This window comes from Montipora foliosa, chromosome 14, assembly GCF_036669935.1.
Source record: "Montipora foliosa isolate CH-2021 chromosome 14, ASM3666993v2, whole genome shotgun sequence".
NCBI classification, from domain to species: Eukaryota; Metazoa; Cnidaria; class Anthozoa; order Scleractinia; family Acroporidae; genus Montipora; species Montipora foliosa.
Genome location: NC_090882.1, coordinates 16,236,518 through 16,257,343, shown reverse-complemented (window position 1 = coordinate 16,257,343; position 20,826 = coordinate 16,236,518). Strand labels below are relative to the sequence as shown.

The window sequence follows — 20,826 nt, the reverse complement described above, 5'->3', positions numbered from 1 at the left end:
GTCATCGTGACTCTTAAGGACTGGGTAACAGTCTGACTTCATACTTTCAATCGGCCAATCAAAAAGCAGGGAGGTGATTTCAAATTTTCAGCTGAAATGTGAAACGGTGTTATTGGAACACATCCGTTCGAACCCACAGTCCGACTTTTTGCTTGCTGAAAAGCAAAATCAAGAACGATTTCGGAAGTTCATTGGCGAAACATATGGTGGATAAATCTGTTAAAATGGAGGTAACTTTCGAGGTCAATAAACTTGATGAAATGAAACGAACAGAGCTTCAAAAGCTGTGCAAGGCTGTTGGAATCAAAGCAAACTTGAAGGTACAGTGTGCATTTCTTTTTCGCATGAACAATAATTGATCATACGTCTACAAGGTTTTTTCTTCTCAAAATATCCTGAGAAGTTTGGAGTGTACTCTGGTTGTTTTATCTGCAAGTGCCAAGATTGTGGAAATACATTTTACTTTATTAATCTTTGCTAACAGTGAAAACGTCTCTAACTATTATTTTTAATTTAGAATGCACAACTCGCACAAGCACTCAGGGAATATGCTGCTAAATTTCCTAGTAAGAATAAAAGGTAGAGTACTATTCCCTTTATAATTATATTCTTGAATAATCTGCAAATGATTTAGCCCATCACTGCAATGATTTTTATAAGCTGATCACATTGATAGACACATTGACAATCATTTTGCAACCTGCAGGTAATGAGACTCCTTATGTTATTTTATGAGAGCATGTAGGTTTTATGGCATTGTGTTGGGGACAATATTAATCAAAAGGCGTTAAATACTAGTTACAGACCTTCCAACCCTCACGGTTTGACCGTGAGACTCACGGTTTGGGATGCCAACTCACGGTCTCACGGCTTTGCCTCTTAATCTCACGGTGAATCAGAAAGCCTTAAAATTGCCAACAATTCTGGAAGGCATGAAGGAATATCGAGAAATTTGTGCTCATAACAGTCGAATTCATCAAAACTAATTTGTGAGGGAAATGGCGGCAATGCTAGGCTCAGTCTCCAGCCTTGGGTGTCTCGTTGCGCCCGCGATCCTCCCCTCTCACCCCTTCAACCCTGGTGAGAATCTTCTCAGCTCTGCGAAAAAAGCAACAAAAGAGTACAACAAAGAGCACTAATAAGGTAAAGAATACTCTGAAACAAATAATCTGTCGTTGTTGTTTTTATTTGACGCATATTTTGGTACGTCTCCAGGTTTGAGGTCCTAATCTCCAGGTTTTTCTGGGCTTTTTTGTAAAAACCTCCAGATTTGCCTGTGATAGGGGTTGGAAGGTCTGCTAGTTATCATGATCAATGCAAATTTTACAGTTGTAATAGTGGATACATTTTGTTTCAATGTTTCCAGGTCTTCTTGTACCAAGATACAGCAGTTGCAGGAAACCTCTGGTGAGTTAACAGAGACCACGAAAACAAATGAGCTACAAAAAGCCGATGACAATGAGAGCTACAAACAACAACTTTTAAATCACCTTGACAAGAAAGTTGAAGAAAAAAGTAAGTGACACAAAATAAATTTGAGTTTGTGACAGTTCCATTCAACCATTTATTTGTGTAATATTTAAGAGGTTGTAGCTGCTTGTTCATTTGTGAAATTGCTGCAAGCCTGTTCCAAGCCCTCAGTTGGGGACAACCGAAAAAATGGTTCTGATCGAGGCAGAAAAAGCAAGCGTGAGAAGGATACTGGGGCTATTGAGGGTTTTTTTCTTGCACTCGCCTTTTCCTCAATCCGAGCTACTCCCATCCCCAGGGTTCGGAACAAGCTAAATTTGCTGCATTTCCCTACACCTGCACCCTACCTCAAGAAGACAAATACAGGTAATAAGTTGCAGAAATCAAATCAAAGTACAAGATACAAGCTTTTTTGAATACTGTAGGTGTTTAAAGAACCATCATTGTTCAGCTGCCTAAATACAGGAAGTTGATCGGCATGAGCCTCCTTAGATGTATTTTCCTGAATGCTGAAAAACAAAAAAGGAATACATATATCTGAATTTAAGAAATAACAAATGGGATATTTGTGATAGTTAAGTACAACTGTATTTTTTATTTGTGGTTGCTTTACAGTGCCTGTGGAGTGTAAAATTCCTAGATTTGTCCAGTTTGCAAATGATCTTAAGACTTCAAACAATGCCAAGAATAAAACTCCAGGTAAGTAGTTAATGACAGTAAACTAGAAAAAGGTCAGGGCTTTCCTTATGATGAAAAAACACAATAGCTACAATAAAAATTTCCTCATTTCCTTGGATATTCATATCATTAACACAGCCCTGGACTCCACACTGAGAAGTGCTGGTGATGGTTTGTAATATTTATTTTGTGAGTTCATCATTTCTTAAAATCCTTGTCAAATTTTAGCAATTGGCTGATGCAGCAATCCAGACGGCTTACGGTAATTATAATTTATTATTATATAAACACCAATGAAATACCAAGTGAGCTTTCACATGAAAACATGATATCTTCACACGTGAAGATAACATGTTATTTTCACATGTGAAAAGATCATTGTTGCTATGGTTACATATTAAAATCACTCCTTTCGGTGCCTTTCTTGAAATGATTTAGTATTTCATTTGTGTTTATATAATAAATTTCTCTTTGAGAGTTGAAAAATATTTCACTCGTTCATTGTGCGCACCGCTATATAATATCCTTTATTTTAGGATTAAGCAAGCCCTTGTTGCTCAATAGGCTTGTCTTTACTGACAAAAAAAAGCAAAATTGTTGCGCTATTCTTTGCATAACTAATTAATAAAAATGCCAGTTGCCTTACAATGTATTTCTGTCAAATGCTATGATTGGTCAATTTAGTGGGCTATATTCTACAGTTTGAACTATGTGATTTCATATTACATTTCATTTTTTCCAGGTGCTAAATGGAGTGAAATCCACAACTCTGAATTTGAAAAGTAAGTAACCCCTTTTTCATCATTGTAATGTGACAGTATAATACTTATGCTTGTAGGTGAGCGTCATATTTTAAATATTAATATTAATGAGAAATCAAATATGTGATTTTAGAATGGATTCTATAGATGTTTATTTGGAGAAAAAGAGGAAAAGAAGGGAATTTTTCAACCAGTCTGCTAAAAGAGCAAAGGTAAAAACATTTCCATAAACTTTGTTATACATATAAAGAATACTTGTTTACATGTGGTCTGCCTTTCTGAGCACAAAATTGCAAAGTTTTTCCAATAGCACTGCAAGTACTCATTTGTCTTTATATGCAAAATTTGTGATTAATGGCACCACTTATAATGTCATTTCAAGGTGAACCTTGCTTTCTTTCAGTATACTGGAGTCAGTCGAAAAAGTGAGGACAAGTCAACAGGGGTTTCTTTGTTTAAACCAACTTCTACAACTCTCAATACATCTGCCACATTTGTGTTTGGATCTCCATCAGTTAAACCTCTCTTCCAACCAGCAAAGAAGGAAGCGAAAGTTTCCACAGCAACATCTGCCACTGCAAAAGGCAAAAAGCTTAGATCTCCAAAGATCGTTAAGTCTGTTGTCACTGCAATTTTTCAAACTCGAACTCCACATTCTCGCAGAACAATCAGTGTGACAAGTGCTGCTGAAAACAAACCCAAGACACCAGCAAATGCTGCTCGCAAATCAATGACAGTTACACCTTTCAGGTAAAAGTTAAGTTAATAATTAACTTTGTTACAAAACTGCACTGCAGATATCAGATTTCCAGCATTTTCATTGGCTCGGCAATCAAAGACTGTCATTTCATATACCTGCTGTACCCAGTATGGTCAAGGAATGCATCAGCAATAAAGCAAAGATAAAGGCAGCTCTGAGAGAAAAATGGCTCACAAAAGCCGTTTTGGACCGGAATTGTCCGAAGCAGAAAACGATGCTTCAGTGGAAGAGTTGTCATCCTGGAGTTTTACTAAAACAATAATATTCTATATGGGCTTGCTGGATGTAAAATGATTATTACCAATTTGGTACATTATCTATCATTTCATATCCAACACGCCCTCATAGAATAATTGTTAATTAAATATACAATATAATAGCCTTGTTTAACAAAAGGGTAATATTGGTTGTATTAGTATTAATATTGCTTGTATTGGGCTTTTACGAAAATAACATACCCATGAAGCCGTCTTTCTTTTCCTTTACAGATTTTCACCAGCTGTCAATGTCCCAACAGCCCCAACACCAACACCCAGAAAAAAGTTTGATCTCAAAGCAAGTTTGGCAAAACCTCTTCCCTATAAGCCTCACACTGGTAAACTGAAACCTATTTCTACCTACAAAGAGGAATGTCGACCAACAATCAGTGAGTCAAAGCTGAAAGGTCGTAAAACTGACATTAAAAGTGCAAGGGTCACAACAAGGTAATGGGGGCATTTTGGTGAGGTTAATACATAATTTTACTGATGTGTACTTTCTAGTTACATACATGTAGTTTCATGTGGATAGTTTGATCTAAAGTTTGAGAGTTGTTCAAAGCGCCAAGTCTGGTCCAGCAAATTTGAGTTATACATGTATCAAAAATACTTTTACAGCTTGACTAGCCTATCAATAGAGCCCTATTATTCTACATTCTGGCAGCTTACCACTTGCTTGCTGGATCAAGGTAAGGAAGGGTGAATTTGCAGGCAACACAGTATACAGCAGGATATCTAGGGGTTCTGCACAATGAGACGTGGCCTGTGCATTTTGTTACGCTTTTGGCAAGGAGCTTGTATCTGACATTTTGATGCCACCCAACACATACTGTATCCATGCAAAAAAAGTCTGGTCTATCCAACTCTATTCCTACACTGTCTTTGTATTAGAACCTAAATATGCCATAATAGAAAGCACTGAAAAACAAATAAACAATAAATATTATTTTGAATCAAGTATTTTAGAAAACTGATCCACGATAGTCATTTCTTAAGCTTTTGAGTCCGCCACTGCTCCATTCTCTAGCATGACAGATAACTTCTGTTAATTAATAGGCTTTTCAAATGATGGCATCATTTTAATACCAAGTGGTGATGATTTGTTGAAATGTCTTGTTACAATAATTATATTAAAATACTTTATTTAAAATTTGCCTTACAATATGAGTTATGAGCAACTGAATGAATTCTGATCTTAGCAGAAAATTATGCCATGCAAATGGTTTTGAATCACCCTGGCACTTTGCCACAGTAATGACCACTCCATTTTAATTTACAAATTAAATTTATTTTAAGGGAGGAGCGCCGTTTGAAAGAAAACCGTTCAAGGGAAAGCCGAAGAGCAAATGCCATAAACAGACACAGAGGAGTTGTTTGTTAATTGTAATAGCAAACCTCTGACTTCTTTAAACATAATTGCCATCAGAGGTACCTTGTATTGTAAAGTTTAACCCAAATATATTAGTGTTTTTTTATAGAAGTTCAGTGTTGTACAAGGTGCATAACTGTTGTAAATAGGTTTTTCTCTCAGTGAACATGTTCTAGCCAGGTTATCATTGATAGCAACATCTAAACGTATTTTTTAAACAAGAACTTTCAATTGCCATTTCATGTTCTCTTGGCTAACATGTGTTATTTAAAAGAACCACTTCCAAATGAGCCTCTTATCAAAAACAGGCCGTTTATAAAATATGCCTGACAATGACTTAGCAGGCTTTACGAAAATGGTAGTTTCTCTTTTTATTCTGATTGTTGCTATCATTAACGGGTATTGTTTTATTGTATAGCATGATTTTTATATTTTCAAGCTTTGCTTTTTATTTTTTTCTTTTAGCTAACATTTATAAATCATTGTAATGTACAGTGGAAAAAGTGTTTTTGCATGTGCTTACAAGACAATCATGTAAACACTAGGATACCTGTAGTAGCTTTCCAGCAAGTTCAAATCAGAAAAAAAAAGTTAACATGATATCAAAAAGGTGGTTTCTAAAGGATTGTTCTTAGTTTAGAGTAAACAAAGGTTACATCATGATCAAGTCACTGCAGGCAAGATCTGGGTGTCAAGATTTTTCCTCCTATTATTATAAGAGTCCCTCATTTATCAAGGAAAGCTCACTATTTCCCCTACATTTAGTTCATGGTTGGTGAAACATGCAATTCTGATGCCTGAATGTAATTGAACCACTTACTTGTAATTTCCTGCCAGATGTGAGTTGCATCAGTTTTCACCTAAATTTTGTATCCAGAAGATTTATAATAACAAGCCAGGTCCTTTGAGAACAGTGTATCTAAGGGTGGTATTTAATTACATGAGACCAGGATGAACTCAGACCTGTATGAATTTGTATTGGCCTCCATACATTATTTTGTTTTATATTGCATTTACATGAGAACGGCCTGACAATCAACTCAGACCGGTCTGACTATGTCACAGTTGCTGGACCTAGACGAGAAACTCTCATACCAGTCCTTGTGTGTCCCCGTCTCCTGTAAATGACAACAAATCTCAGACCGGGTCCAGAAATTTCAAGCCTGTATGCTTTTGGGTCAGTGATATATTTAGTAGACAAAAGAGACCATTTCGTCCCGGTTTCATATAAAGCTGCAAAAATTTCATATCAGTCTGAGTTTGTTCCGGTCTCATGTAAATACTCCCTTGGGAGCTGTTTCGGTTTGGACACATGTGGGATAATATTCCTTTTTTCTTCTTATCTTTATATAAATTTCCTATTTCTTTTCCCATTTATTTTGCCCTTTACCCTGTCTGACACCATGCAAGAGGCTTTTATTGGTTGTTAGTTGCTCAGGGGTACTGGAAACAGAGTCGAGGGTTTGAGGTCCAGCTCTGTCGCATTGGTTTCCTTGGACAAGAAGCTTTGCTCACACAGTCTCTCCGCCAAGGTTACCAGCAACATGCTGTGGTATTGGCCTCCTCCGCAGGCATCTCTGTGATAATCTCTCTAGAGAAAGAAAAAATGGAAGGACGGTGAAGTAGAAAAGAGAAGAGAGATGTCAACTCCCACTCATTTTTCCCCCTTCCCTCCCCCTCCCTCCATTTTTCCTCACCAGTCCCTTTTCCTTTTCTTTGGAGTTGCCTGCAAAGGAGGCTGTGGTACTGCTGGAGGTAACCTTAGGATGTACAGGAGTAGCAATGCTTTTGTAATTGAAATATAGGTTCCGGCTAGCGCTGTGTGAGCCCCTGCAGTTCATATGGAACTTACCTTACCTACCTGGTCAAAATGGTCATGACGACACAATGCATTTATTTAAATTATGGTGAACAAAATTTAAGTATATCAACACCTAACGAAAACGATAAACACTTCAGCATGAACAATCACGGGATATTTCCTGGTGCATTTAGACTACAATCATAATGAAGAAAAGGTGAGATTTGCTGCTTGAAAGACAACAATTAACCTCACCACACCCTAGAAGTCATGTACCTGGAGAACCCTCTTTTTTCCAGTTTCTAGTGACCTATGATCCTGTTGTACAACAAATTGTGCCATAACACCTTGCACTTGATGAAGGCTTGGCATCCTAATTTGATTTGAGATTCTCAACTTTTGAAAAAATGGATTACAAGAGAGTAATGCCATTTTCATGCAGCTTAGTTTAACATACAAGAAATTTCTTGAAGTGTACTGCAAAGGAGCATGGACCAATGTCTGAAAAAGCTAGATTTTTGGAAGAAGAAAAAGCTGAAGTGGGCACCCATTCAAGAGAACTACTACCACTGTGATGTTGTCGTGGCTTCCTGCTAGTAAGGCTCCCTCTACCAGCCTTTCACTTAAAGCTTTTGCCAGTTCCATAGCCTTTTCTTTTCTCAAAAGCTCTGATCCTTGTGACCTTGACACTGATAAGCTGGTTGTCGTGTAGTGCTTTGTGTCATCCAAATCGGAGTCAGTTTCTTCTACGCTCTGAACACAAGCTTGACTGTACTGTTTATCTCTGTGGTTATCTTCTAATAACTTTTGGTCTCTTTGAAAAATTTGCCTATTATTGGAGTTATAATTTATGGCCACTTCCTTGTCCCGTCTTGGAATTTCATTCCATTTTGGGACAGGCAATCCAACATCTTGCGCAGAGGCCCTTTCTTGCATTCTTCTTACAACTGCTTTAACATCGATGTCGGGTATTATATCCTCCAAGAGAAGAATAACCTCGTCTTCGCTGAAAACCTCCCATACCCCATTTGAAGCAAGTATGAGAAACTGGTCAGATTCCTCTAAGGTGAGAGAATTGACAACAGGAGTCCTGATGACGCTGGACTTTAGATTTGCGTCTCCATGATTCCCCAGACCACGCGTACTTTTCACAACACCGTTCACTAAAGCTGTTTTATCGCTCTTGCAAATATCCCCCTTCGCTCGACGTACACGACGTCTTTCCTTCTTATCCGTGGGGCTATGATTGTTGGACAGACGTTCAATGGACCCGTCCCCCCGACACAACACCGCTCTGATGTTCCCCGCGTTTGCTACGTACAAATTATTCCCCCACAGCAAGCAAGTAAGGGCAGAACATCCGCTCCAACGATTCCTCGATTGTTCTTCTATGCCGTAAAGTAAAATTCTGTCCATTTCCGCGAATGTGTCGTTGAAAGCACCGCGTACTTTCGAGTCCAAGTTCTCTCGTTTCATGTTAGCATGGTAAATTCCTTCGACTTTGCGCTCGAGAATTTCCCCGAGATAGCGCGCACATTTATCTGCAGCCATGCTTCCATAATACCCGTCGTAAACTGCAAAAAAACCGCTCTGTGGGTCGTTGCAGAAACAGTCCTTGAACGCGTATCGATCCTCCATGGCGGTTTTCCAGCGTTCATTCGCATGTTGACAAACACCAAAAGCAAGAGCACAATTCAAAGCTGTTCCCTGCCCCAGTAAATTCGGATAAATGTGAAAATCTTCGTCCACATTTCGTAGAGTAGTGTTTGTACCTTCGATGTCCGTTTTCAGCAACTCGTAAGCGTTATTAAGTTTATGCAGTTTCTTCATCGAAACGGGATGTTCGGAATTCGCTGCTTCATTCAATCGACGCATTATCGCTCTCCGACGTTTCAACAAATGTTTTAGACTGACTGGTTTGCGTTCCATGGTGTATCGGAACATTTCCAGGGCATTATGAAATTCCTGGTGTTCTTTCAAATGTCGTACCTTGATTTCTTCCTCACATTTCATGCAGACTATGGTAAGTTCTGGTTTTACAGCGATTGGGTGGATCGATGGCAAGTGCAAATGCGATTCTTCTTCAACCAAATCTTTCTCTCTCGAAGTAAATTCTTCGCCTTCCCAGTAATTATTCATCATAACATTTGTTTTACGCAGACAGAAATCACTCTATCTTAACGCAACACCTGCACGGCGCAAAAAGAGAATGTTGTGTTTAACTGTGTCGATAATTCATTTACTATTGCACCATTACGTTACCATAGTAATCGTTGAGTGGTGCCAATCAAATCCTTCTTCTTGCGGTAAAATTTTGCGATCATTGTAGGGATCAACGTTTTGTAATTTTTTTCGGCTAGGAGAACGTTTACTGATATGACATATGATCTTTCATATAATCACTATCACGAATCATCCTGTACATATCCTGTACATACAGTTACCAAAAAAAATAGTCAACATGGAATCACTACTTGCACAAATCCCATAATGCACCTTTTTAACCCCAACCCCCCCCCCAAAAAAAAAATTGATGATCATTGTTTTCAATTTCTCCAAGAGAAATCGAAAAACAGTGCCTATCATGAGATTTGTGCAAGTAGAGAATATTAATGAGGAACTTTTCAGCGGTGTGCAAATAGAGTGAAGAAAAGTTTTTGGTTTTTTTTTTCTCTTCACAGAGATAGTTACCCATCGGTTTTACAGAATGGTGTAATAACTAATAAGCTGTCAAAAGGGCAGGGATATCATTAAATACAAGGCATTTTAATATTACAGAGCAGGCGCGTAGCTGAGGTTTTTGGAGGGGTGTTCGTATTGACAGGAATATTTATTAAGGGGGGCTTTTAAATACGAGCGCCGGAGGTGCGAGCCTCCAGGTAGGTGTGGGAGCATGCCCCCCCCCCCCCCCTCCAGAAAATTTTGAAATCTAGAGGCCCAGAAATGCTGTGTTCAGCATTGTGCTACTCGATGGGGTGTAAAATAACAGGTATTTTTAGTCATAACAACAACATTTCCGACGTTTTGTTAACTTGATTTCTTCATGCGTACATACCGGCTTTGTACACTAATACTTTTAGCGTTTTCTTGCAGGGTAATTTAAAAGCTGCAACGCTCAAAGTTTGTTTTCCATTCCTCCACTATTTGCTAAAAGCTGAAAACCAACAGTTTGTGTTTTCAGTCCTCCATTATTGACCACCAAAGGGGGTTCGTTCGAACCCCTCGAACCCCCCCTCCTACGCGCCTGCAGAGGGGTATTCATCACAACATGCAGATCAGGCCAGGGCAGATCCAGGATTTTTCTTAGGAGGGGGTGCACCACTAAGGAATGGCATAGCTGACTGCTGACTTTTTATTTTTTGCAGAATACCAGTGTTATTAGAAAGCCTCAGGTCATCTCGGGGGGGGGGGGGGGGGGGGTGTGCACACCCCCTGCACCCTCCCCCTAGATCCACCCCTGCAGATTATACCAGGTTCATTACAGAGTGGACAGCTGCAGAATCATTCCCAAAACTTTGATTGTCATGATATTGTACACAGGCTCTCCATCTCTGTGCTTCAAATGGTGCACAGTCAACAGCTGGGGAAATGGAGGTCCAATTCGCCAGCTGTTGACTGTGCTACATTCAACACATGGAGAGCCTGTGTGCAGGCTATCCACAACCTGTCAACCCACTCTTTCAAGTAACCAGCACAAGAAACCCAAAATATGTAAGGAATCGTTTATGATAATTTTTATTGATAGAGCAGTTTTCAATTGAGTGTCGTAAAACCAAAACCAAAGTAATTACTTTGGCCAATCAAAAAGGTCAGAGACAATCCAGTAAACCAATCAAAACTCGAGGTAAATACACGTAGCCAACACAAAGCACGGGAAAATATGCACGCGCGAGCCACGATTGGTTTTGGTTTCACTTCTGATTGGTTGATAAAATGGCGCGAGAACTTTGAACCAATCACTGAGTGAAGTAATCATAAACCAAAGTACTTCACTAATTACTTTCGACACTCAATTGAAAACCACTCTAAAAGCGTTATATAAACCATTCAATAAATTGTTAATAAATAAATAATCTAACCCTTATGAAATTGCTCCATGACAGACGGGCTTCATGTCAGTGGTCCCTTTCCACAAACATTTCAATTGGTAGTAAATTAATGATGTGATTTATTTTTATCATGCAATTTCTTTACAAAAATGACAGTTCCCACAATTTCACATAGCAGAACCAAGTTTGCATCATCCTTTTAAAATGGCCAAATTCTCATGCAAACAGTGCTTTGTATCCCATCCCTAAGCAGGGGATACTACCAGTAGTTGAAAGTTTCATTCATGTTATAGGTCTTGTAGAAGAGATTTCCTCTAAAAATTGACAATTAGCAGGAATAACACAGTATCTTCATCAGCCAAAGATGCTGGGCCTTTTTATGGGTCAATAATGACTGACTGGGTCTTCTTTAACAAAAAGTCTTTATAACACCAAATCATAACTAAGTCCATCAGACTGCTACTAGCTTCCAGTTCAATTAGAAAGACAACATGTGACCAGCTTCACCACATTCATGCCTGACCACGCACTTTGCATTCCTGCTGCACGAACAAACTCATTGGACAGGATCCTCAATCACTCAACTGTTAGGTCACAGAACAGCCTTCCCAATGATGTTGTTCACAGTATCTCTCCCATAGCTACTCTGAACTTCAATGAACAAGCTCATCAGTTACTTTTATCTTGGTACTACTCCATATAGTTAAGATTTACCTTCAGTTTTGCCAACCTTCTATTTTATTTTGAGAAGCAGTAACCATATATTGGCCCATGTGGGATACTACCAATTTCCTGACGGGCTATTGTTGACATTTGCATTATTATAAAAAAGTAACTCCCCAAACTAAATGATCTTCCCAGCCTAAGTATTGATAAACAATGAAATTCTTCAAAATTCCTTTTTGTCTTTCTTTAATGGTCTAGCAATATTTCTTGTTTATAAAATAATCACAATATTTTCACAGGTGAAAACATTTCTTTGGATTCCTAGCCAGATAATGGTGTTTCTATCCCTTTTTCTTCATTTCATCACAGAAAGTGAATGACAAAAAGAATGCAAGTACTGTTTCCTGATTCACATACCATTTTCACACATTCCAGTCTCTCTGCCCCACTCCTCACCTACATTCCTTTTACAGAGATGCCAACCTAAGGAGATCTAAGATCTGGAGATTTTTTCCAGCCTGTCTCCCCTCCCCTCCCCCCTCGATCAACCTACCCACTCCCCCTCTCCTCCTCTTCCCCCCCCCCCTCCTTAAACGCACCCACCCATCCCCCAGCAGCTCCTTCAGAATACAAGAATATTCAGCCGCCATTGTGAATTTGCGGGAAAACAGGGTACTTATGTCAAGAATTTTTATTGATTAATCGGAGATCCAATCAAAGAATCGGTTATATGGCTATGATAGCTAAAGGAAGTCATTTTGTTTAGTTCTATTAACATGTGTTTGAAACTCAGAGATGAAGAAGTGCATTAAAAAACAATGAAACGAGTTTGAAAATATCAATTTTTTTTTAAACTTGGGGATGCAATTTGAGTCTAGAATGGAGAAACGTCTGTAAAAGGTTCAGAGTCGTTTTTATCCGGGAGATTTAATGACCCGTAAGGGAGACCAGGAGATTCATTCCGTATCCGGGAGAGTTGGCACTTATGCTTTTAAAGCATACAGGTTTACCAAGAAAGTAAAACACGTTGGGAATTGACTATTGTAGGACTTTGTGTCAACTATAACTGTTCCTGAACACCTCTTGTACACAGTGCACATGAATTATCAGACTTTTTGGTCATGGTACTTCTTTATAAATATTACAATGTTGCAAAGCAGGACCAAGATAGCTCCACCAATACTGAGTCCAGATGGAACAACACCAAGAAAAATGAGCTGGAGGAAGAATGCAACAGCAATTCCTACAGTACGGATTAATGCCACAACCGCAGCCTTCTCCAACGTCAAGGCTTTGTTGGTTAGCAACTGGGCAAAATACCCAATAAACCCTGTAGTAATAACATAGACAATGTCATGAGTTCCACAATCTGGGTATTTTAGTCCTCCAAAAATAGCTGATGTACAAAGGCTAACAACTGCTCCAACGGCTGCAAAGTAGAATACCACAACTCTTGCATTCACTTCCTGGGCCAACTTTCGGACCAGAATCAAAGACAAAGCGCTAAGAACTGCAGAGAGAACTGCCATAAGAGCTGGAAACCAGACATGCTCACTCCCAGCACTTTCACCAAAGGAACCAAACAAGAATGTCGGTCTGGCAATTAAAACCACTCCAATTAAACTAAGTAAAGTTGCAACGATGTCAAACTTGGTTATTGATTCCTTTAGGAAAATGCGGCCAAATATAGCTGTGTAAATTGGGTTGGTGTAAAATATAACTCTTGCATCAGCCATATTCATGTGTTTGACGGCATAAACAATAAGTGACATTGAAGTCACGCCAACAACACCGCGCAAAATTAAAAAGCCTGATTTTTTCCAGGAATAAATTAACTTATCCTTGAAGAAAATCAATGCCGGTAACGAGAAAACTAATTGCAACGACAATCGTATGAACACAATCTCAAAGCTTGGTACACTTGTCGCCAGTTTAACCATCAAAGCGCTTACGGAAAGCATTGAGGCCGCCAGCATGGCAAGTATGATTCCAAGAAACGAATTTATAATCTTTGACGACGCCAGCGCAAAAATCCGTGATTGCGGTTGGTGATAATCTGTTGCAACCTCGTTTGTTGCTTCTTGGGCGTCCTGATTTGAACGGTGTAGAACTTGGGTACGATTTCTCTCTGAATCATTATGAGTACATAAATTCTCCGGACTGGACTCATTTTCTCTTGCAAAACTATCACCAGTGTCTTGTTTGGGAACTACTTCGTTGAGGAGTATGTCGTTTTCAAGCAGGCTGTCGTCTTGTCCATGCCCTCGCTTTCGAATTCTTCCCTTAAAAGACGAAAAGGGTCTAGAGGCCATTTGCAATAGATGTTGGAATAGCTCTGGGAAAATTTTTGAGCAAATTGTAACCAGATCACAATGCCCAGTCATGGATTACATCACACGCAATTTCTTGTGCAATTGCGTCACGTTAAAATTGCGTGATGCGCCCGAAATGGGACCGCGCAGTTCCCCACGTTCCAACGTTCCCCAACGAATTTATGCCTCTTTCCAATATTTAGCCTCAAACGCACTTGCTCTCAAGGAATTTTGTTCGTATATCGCCAAGTAGATGTCACTTACAGTGCAACGCGCCTTACCGTGGCCACCCAACAAACTCTCACATTTGACAAGTCTACTCACCGGGAAAGACCTCATGCATATACCGGTCACGCCACAACGCAGAATGCAGACTGTGCAGACCGTGCAGACCAGGGGTAAAATATGGCGTTACCCTCACTATTATTGAGAGCTAACCGTAAACAGGCTAACCTGAATGTTATTTAGGCCTAATTAGGCTAACCGAATGTTATTTAGGCCTAATTCAGGCTAACCGAATTTTCATTTTACGGTCTGCATAGTCTGCAGTCTGCGTTTTTCAGTGTCCCTGCAGACACCCACCAAGAGTCCCCAAGTACGTAAGACATGCTAAATTATTCAGTTTCCCACAATTCAGTCATCCATATACATTTACGTTTATCTATATCTATTTACCTCCATTTATAAAAATTATTATCGTCTGTATTAATATACATTCACTCCTGGTCATTTACTATCATTTACCTCCAACAATATTCGCTAACCCTCGTATACCTTCATCTCCTTTCAGTCACTTTCATTTACCGCCATTTACCTTCATTCATGTTCATTTACCTTTATATACCTTCATCAACCTTCATTCACATTCATTTACCTTAATATACCTTCAATTTCATTCACGTTCATTTACCTTCAGCTACATTCATTTACTTTCATCTACCTTCAATCATGTTCATTTACCTTATTCCTGATACCTTCATTCACTTCCATCTACATTCAATCACGTTCAGTTACCTTCAATAGGGAGCTTAAGCACGCGCGTTTTTGAGCGGACGGCAACCGGAAGAGAACATTTTACGTGCAGGGGGAGTGGTGTCTCCCAGATTTTTACACGAATCATTTCTAATAGAGAAACGATATTTAGCAGTGTAAATGTGGCTGTGTGAAGACAAGTTATGAAAGGGGGAAAAGATCTCACTTCCGGTTGCCGTCCGCGTCTCAAAAATGCGCGTGCTTAAGCTCCCTAATTACCGCTACCTTCACTGTGATCTTCCTTCAATCACGTTCATTTACCGTCATTTTCCTTCATGATTTCACGTTCATTTACCTTAATATAATAATACCTTCATCTACATTCATTCACGTTAATTTGCATTCACTACCTTCATTCACATTTATTTACCTTCATCTACCTTCACTGACATTCATTTAACTTCAGCTATACAGCTGGCTATACATTCATTTACCTTCATTTTCCTTCATTCGCCGCTTCATTTAACTTCATCTACCTTGATTCGCCTTCATTCGGCTCCATTTGCCTTCATTCACGTTTATCTACTTTCCTCTACCATTATTTACCTTCATCTACCTTCATTCATGGTCATCAGCCGGCATTCACATTCATCTACCCTCATTTACATTCATTTGCCTTAGTTAATATACCGTTATTCACGTTCATCTACCTTCATTCACGTTTATTTACCTTCATCTACCTCCATCTACCTTCATCGGCCTTTATCTATACCTTCATCGACCTTCATTCACTCGTTCATCTACCTTCATCTCGTAGCCTTTTTCCGCCTTCATTTACCATCATCTATCGTCATCTTCCTTCATTCACATTCATCTATCTTCAGTTTCCTTCATATACCTTCATCTGCCTTTCATTCACGTTCATTTACCTTCATCTACCTTCACTTACCTTCGTGTGCCTTCATTCACGTTCATGTACCTTTATTAACATTCGATTCATTTACCATAATATACCTTCATTCACGTTCATTTACCTTCTGCTACCCACATTTCTTTCATCCGCATTCATTTATCGTCATTTACCTTTATTCACCTTCACTAACGTCTATTTACCTTTAGCCACCTACATCTACCTTCATCCGCGTTCATCTACCTTCATCTACCTTCATTCACCTTAATATACCTTCAGTCACGTTCATTGACCTTCATTTACCTTCATCCGCCTTTATTCACGTTCATTTACCTTCAACTACCGTCAATTATCTTCATATACTTTCATTCACGTTCATATACCTTAGCTTACCTTCATAAAATTCATTTACCTTAATATACCCTTATTCACGTTCATTTAAGGTCAGCTACCAACATCTTCCTTCATCCGCGTTCAATTATCTTCATTTACCTTTATTCACGTTCATTTACCGTCATATACCTTCACTAACGTCCATTTACTTTCAACTACCTACATCTACCTTCATCCTCGTTCATTTACCTTCATCTACCTTTATTCACGTTCATTTACGTTATAATATACCTTCAGCTACCTCCATCCACTAAGGTGTCAAGTGACAAATGACACTCCGAGAAAATAGGAAAATAGGAAAGACAGTGGCCAAAAATAGGAATTCCCATCTCAAAATAGGAACAAAATAGCAACCTTTCTTTGGATTCTACCCAGTTAAGGGGATCTCAATGTGGGGATAGCTTTCACGACTAAGGTTAGAAAATTTGGCTTTTCACGGCTAATGGTTATTTTTTCCCTTACATGAAAAACAAAGAAACGTCCCTCGTTGAAAATGAAAGTCTTTTTTTGCTTTTTGGGGTTCTCTCTGTTAGTTAGTAGGGTAATAGTACACATTGAAAAGTATAATTATGTCATTGGTCATCAGAATGCGTCTTACATTTTTGTCAGGACCTCCAACAGGCGGCAAGACAGGATGAGGTAAGAGAACGGATACCCCATGCACGGGCCAATGATAATTTTTTTATTGAATCTAGTCTCTGCTACGCAGCTATTTTTGGAGAGGCACCTGGTTGGCCATTTAACACACATTTTTGCACAACTTGGCTCCGCCGTGTAAGAGTTCTCATTAAAACATCTGCTGTTTTGGGTAAATGTGGGCTGAGGTATGAACATCACGTGAAAAATGTCCAGTTCATATAAGGAGAGCGAGCGAGCGAGTTCGCCTCAATCTTGTAAGTTTATCATTTCATACGTGGTTTTTAAGGCCATCTTCGTCCACAGAACTCCCCAGGCTGGCATCATCAAGCCGGAATGTCGGAAAAGCCAACACTTTGAAAGAAAACAGAGGTGACAGATGGTTTCATGCAGACTGGGACCCCTAAACATGGCGGTTCACGAGTGAAGTCGTCTCTCTGGCCTTTCTGTGGACGAATTCCACGATCTTCCGATACAATTTGGGCAAGTTTTAAAACCTAAAAACCTCAATCGATGCGGTATTTTGCTGGTAGGACTGGGTGGCCCGACACTTATGAAAAAATATATATATTTAAAGTTAGGATCGAGTGTCTTCCCTTGTCATGGAATGGCAGAATTACCCAGAAATCTTTTTGGGCATGAGGGAGGCAAGATTTATAGCCAGATACTAAGGAGTAGGCCTGAAGTGTGCTGTTAACGTAGAGTTTGGATTTCTGAACAAGTTTTTATCATAGAAAATTCGCGAGAAAGCTCTGCTTTCATTTCGCTGTAATCCTTGTGTCAAAGAAACGGTATAATGTAAATAAGAGAATAACGAGATTTATATTTGCAGATCACTTGTCCTCTCACTACTTAAGTCAAACTCTACATCTCTATGCAATAAGCGCATCCGAAATTTCCTCATATTACTTTATAAAAGTATGTTTTTTTGTTTTTTTTGGAAAAAAATGGGTTTTTCTGCTTATATGAAAAATAGGTTTTCTCTCCCGTCCTCTTCTTATGCACGATCTTCGCGGAAATTACATTCTGTCCCTCAATAAACCTAGAACAACCAGTTGTGGTCTTAGTTCTTTTTTCTTACGTATCAGCTAAGTTGCGGAATGCGCTACCTGATTTTATCCGTACCTATGAGTTTCCTGGTTTTAAAGGAGAATCCAGGCCCGCATTTTCTACAGCGGCTTTTCTTTTTAATGAATAAATCTTTAAATATTATGTATTTAGTAGGTATCTGTATATGCTATGTATTTTAGCTGTAAATGTAATGTCTCCAAGGTATTAGCTCCTGTAGTTATTTGGAAATTCCAGATGAAATAAAGCTCATGACTGTATGTGTGTTACCTTTAGCAGGGCGCATGCGCACACTTTGTAATCTGCGACTCCAGCGCTTACCATATGGCAGATAAAACGACTTTTGTCTTAAATATATAAGCCATCTAATTCTTACGCTATATTGACAAGGGCGGTTTGGAGCTGTGAGTAGGCGTGGGATTTGTCACATATGGTTTAGGGGCCGACATATCTCTCCCTCAATGCCGTACCGGGAGGCAAGGTCGGTAGCAGAAAGCAGCGAAGGGCCAACTGCGTCCAAAAGCGATCGCACGGGCCGAAATCCCGGGATGACTCGTTTGGTACGACGCTCCAGCGCCGGTGTCTGGAGGTACTGCGTTTTTCTTTCTTGTTCAAACATTCCGTCAACGCATGCGCAAATGTTCTGGCTCTTCGATACCTAGCCTACCAAAAAAAATTAACATGTTGCTATTTTTTTTTTTTTAACCAGCAATTGATATTTCAGTTGATTTTATAGCCATAAACGTAAGTTTAGAAGCGTGCGTGTCTGGTCTTGTCTCAGACAGAGGCGAGAGATGGTTTCATGCAGACTGGGACGCCTAAAATGCTCTGATGTAAACATGGCGGTTTACGAGTGAAGTTGTCTCTCCGACCTTTCTGCGGACGAATTCCAGGACCTTCCGATACAATTTGGGCAAGTTCTGAAAGCTAAAAACTTTAATCGATGCGGTATTTTGCTGGTAGGACTGGGTGGCCCGACACTTATGAAAAAATATATATTTAAAGTTAGGATCGAGTGTCTTCCCTTGTCATGGAATGGCAGAATTACCCAGAATTCTTTTTTTTTTTTTTTTTTTATTTAAACATATTTTAATGGCGAAGTTTGCCCTAAGAGAAAAATAACTCATCAAGAGGGCTCACTTCGAATTCTTTTTGGGCATGAGGGAGGCAAGATTTATAGCCAGATACTAAGGAGTAGGCCTGAAGTGTGCTGTTAACGTAGAGTTTGGATTTCTGAACAAGTTTTTATCATAGAAAATTCGCGAGAAAGCTCTGCTTTCATTTCGCTGTAATCCTTGTGTCAAAGAAACGGTATAATGTAAATAAGAGAATAACGAGATTTATATTTGCAGATCACTTGTCCTCTCACTACTTAAGTCAAACTCTACATCTCTATGCAATAAGCGCATCCGAAATTTCCTCATATTACTTTATAAAAGTATGTTTTTTTTGGAAAAAAATTGGGTTTTTCTGCTTATATGAAAAATAGGTTTTCTCTCCCGTCCTCTTCTTAGGCACGATCTTCGCGGAAATTACATTCTGTCCCTCAATAAACCTAGAACAACCAGTTGTGGTCTTAGTTCTTTTTTCTTACGTATCAGCTAAGTTGCGGAATGCGCTACCTGATTTTATACGTACCTATGAGTTTCCTGGTTTTAAAGGAGAATCCAGGCCCGCATTTTCTACAGCGGCTTTTCTTTTTAATGAATAAATCTTTAAATATTATGTATTTAGTAGGTATCTGTATATGCTATGTATTTTAGCTGTAAATGTAATGTCTCCAAGGTATTAGCTCCTGTAGTTATTTGGAAATTCCAGATGAAATAAAGCTCATGACTGTATGTGTGTTACCTTTAGCAGGGCGCATGCGCACACTTTGTAATCTGCGACTCCAGCGCTTACCATATGGCAGATAAAACGACTTTTGTCTTAAATATATAAGCCATCTAATTCTTACGCTATATTGACAAGGGCGGTTTGGAGCTGTGAGTAGGCGTGGGATTTGTCACATATGGTTTAGGGGCCGACATATCTCTCCCTTAATGCCGTACCGGGAGGCAAGGTCGGTAGCAGAAAGCAGCGAAGGGCCAACTGCGTCCAAAAGCGATCGCACGGGCCGAAATCCCGGGATGACTCGTTTGGTACGACGCTCCAGCGCCGGTGTCTGGAGGTACTGCGTTTTTCTTTCTTGTTCAAACATTCCGTCAACGCATGCGCAAATGTTCTGGCTCTTCGATACCTAGCCTACCAAAAAAAATTAACATGTTGCTATTTTTTTTTTTTTAACCAGCAATTGATATTTCAGTTGATTTTATAGCCATAAACGTAAGTTTAGAAGCGTGCGTGTCTGGTCTTGTCTCAGACAGAGGCGAGAGATGGTTTCATGCAGACTGGGACGCCTAAAATGCTCTGATGTAAACATGGCGGTTTACGAGTGAAGTTGTCTCTCCGACCTTTCTGCGGACGAATTCCAGGACCTTCCGATACAATTTGGGCAAGTTCTGAAAGCTAAAAACTTTAATCGATGCGGTATTTTGCTGGTAGGACTGGGTGGCCCGACACTTATGAAAAAATATATATATTTAAAGTTAGGATCGAGTGTCTTCCCTTGTCATGGAATGGCAGAATTACCCAGAATTCTTTTTTTTTTTTTTTTTTTTATTTAAACATATTTTAATGGCGAAGTTTGCCCTAAGAGAAAAATAACTCATCAAGAGGGCTCAC

General features: G+C 39.3%; 3 protein-coding genes across 3 annotated transcripts; 1 reads left to right on the top strand and 2 right to left on the bottom strand.

The window, feature by feature from the left end:
• Positions 1-69: 69 nt before the first annotated feature.
• LOC137985044 (nucleolar and spindle-associated protein 1-like) lies at positions 70-5,976 on the top strand. Its single transcript, XM_068832479.1, has 9 exons — positions 70-320; positions 518-579; positions 1,367-1,515; positions 2,086-2,169; positions 2,891-2,930; positions 3,043-3,121; positions 3,313-3,659; positions 4,158-4,373; positions 5,223-5,976. Exons 1-9 carry the CDS (start codon positions 204-206, stop codon positions 5,305-5,307), a joined length of 1,179 nt encoding a protein of 392 aa, XP_068688580.1. The 5' UTR covers positions 70-203; the 3' UTR covers positions 5,308-5,976.
• Positions 5,977-7,169: 1,193 nt separating this feature from the next.
• Positions 7,170-9,327, bottom strand: LOC137985040 (protein phosphatase 2C-like domain-containing protein 1). Its single transcript, XM_068832476.1, has one exon. It carries the CDS (start codon positions 9,236-9,238, stop codon positions 7,607-7,609), a length of 1,632 nt encoding a protein of 543 aa, XP_068688577.1. The 5' UTR covers positions 9,239-9,327; the 3' UTR covers positions 7,170-7,606.
• A 2,724-nt stretch (positions 9,328-12,051) lies between these two features.
• LOC137985043 (solute carrier family 35 member G1-like) lies at positions 12,052-14,217 on the bottom strand. The gene has a single exon (XM_068832478.1). The coding sequence runs from the start codon at positions 14,193-14,195 to the stop codon at positions 12,918-12,920; it is 1,278 nt and encodes a 425-aa protein (XP_068688579.1). The 5' UTR covers positions 14,196-14,217; the 3' UTR covers positions 12,052-12,917.
• Positions 14,218-20,826: the final 6,609 nt, after the last annotated feature.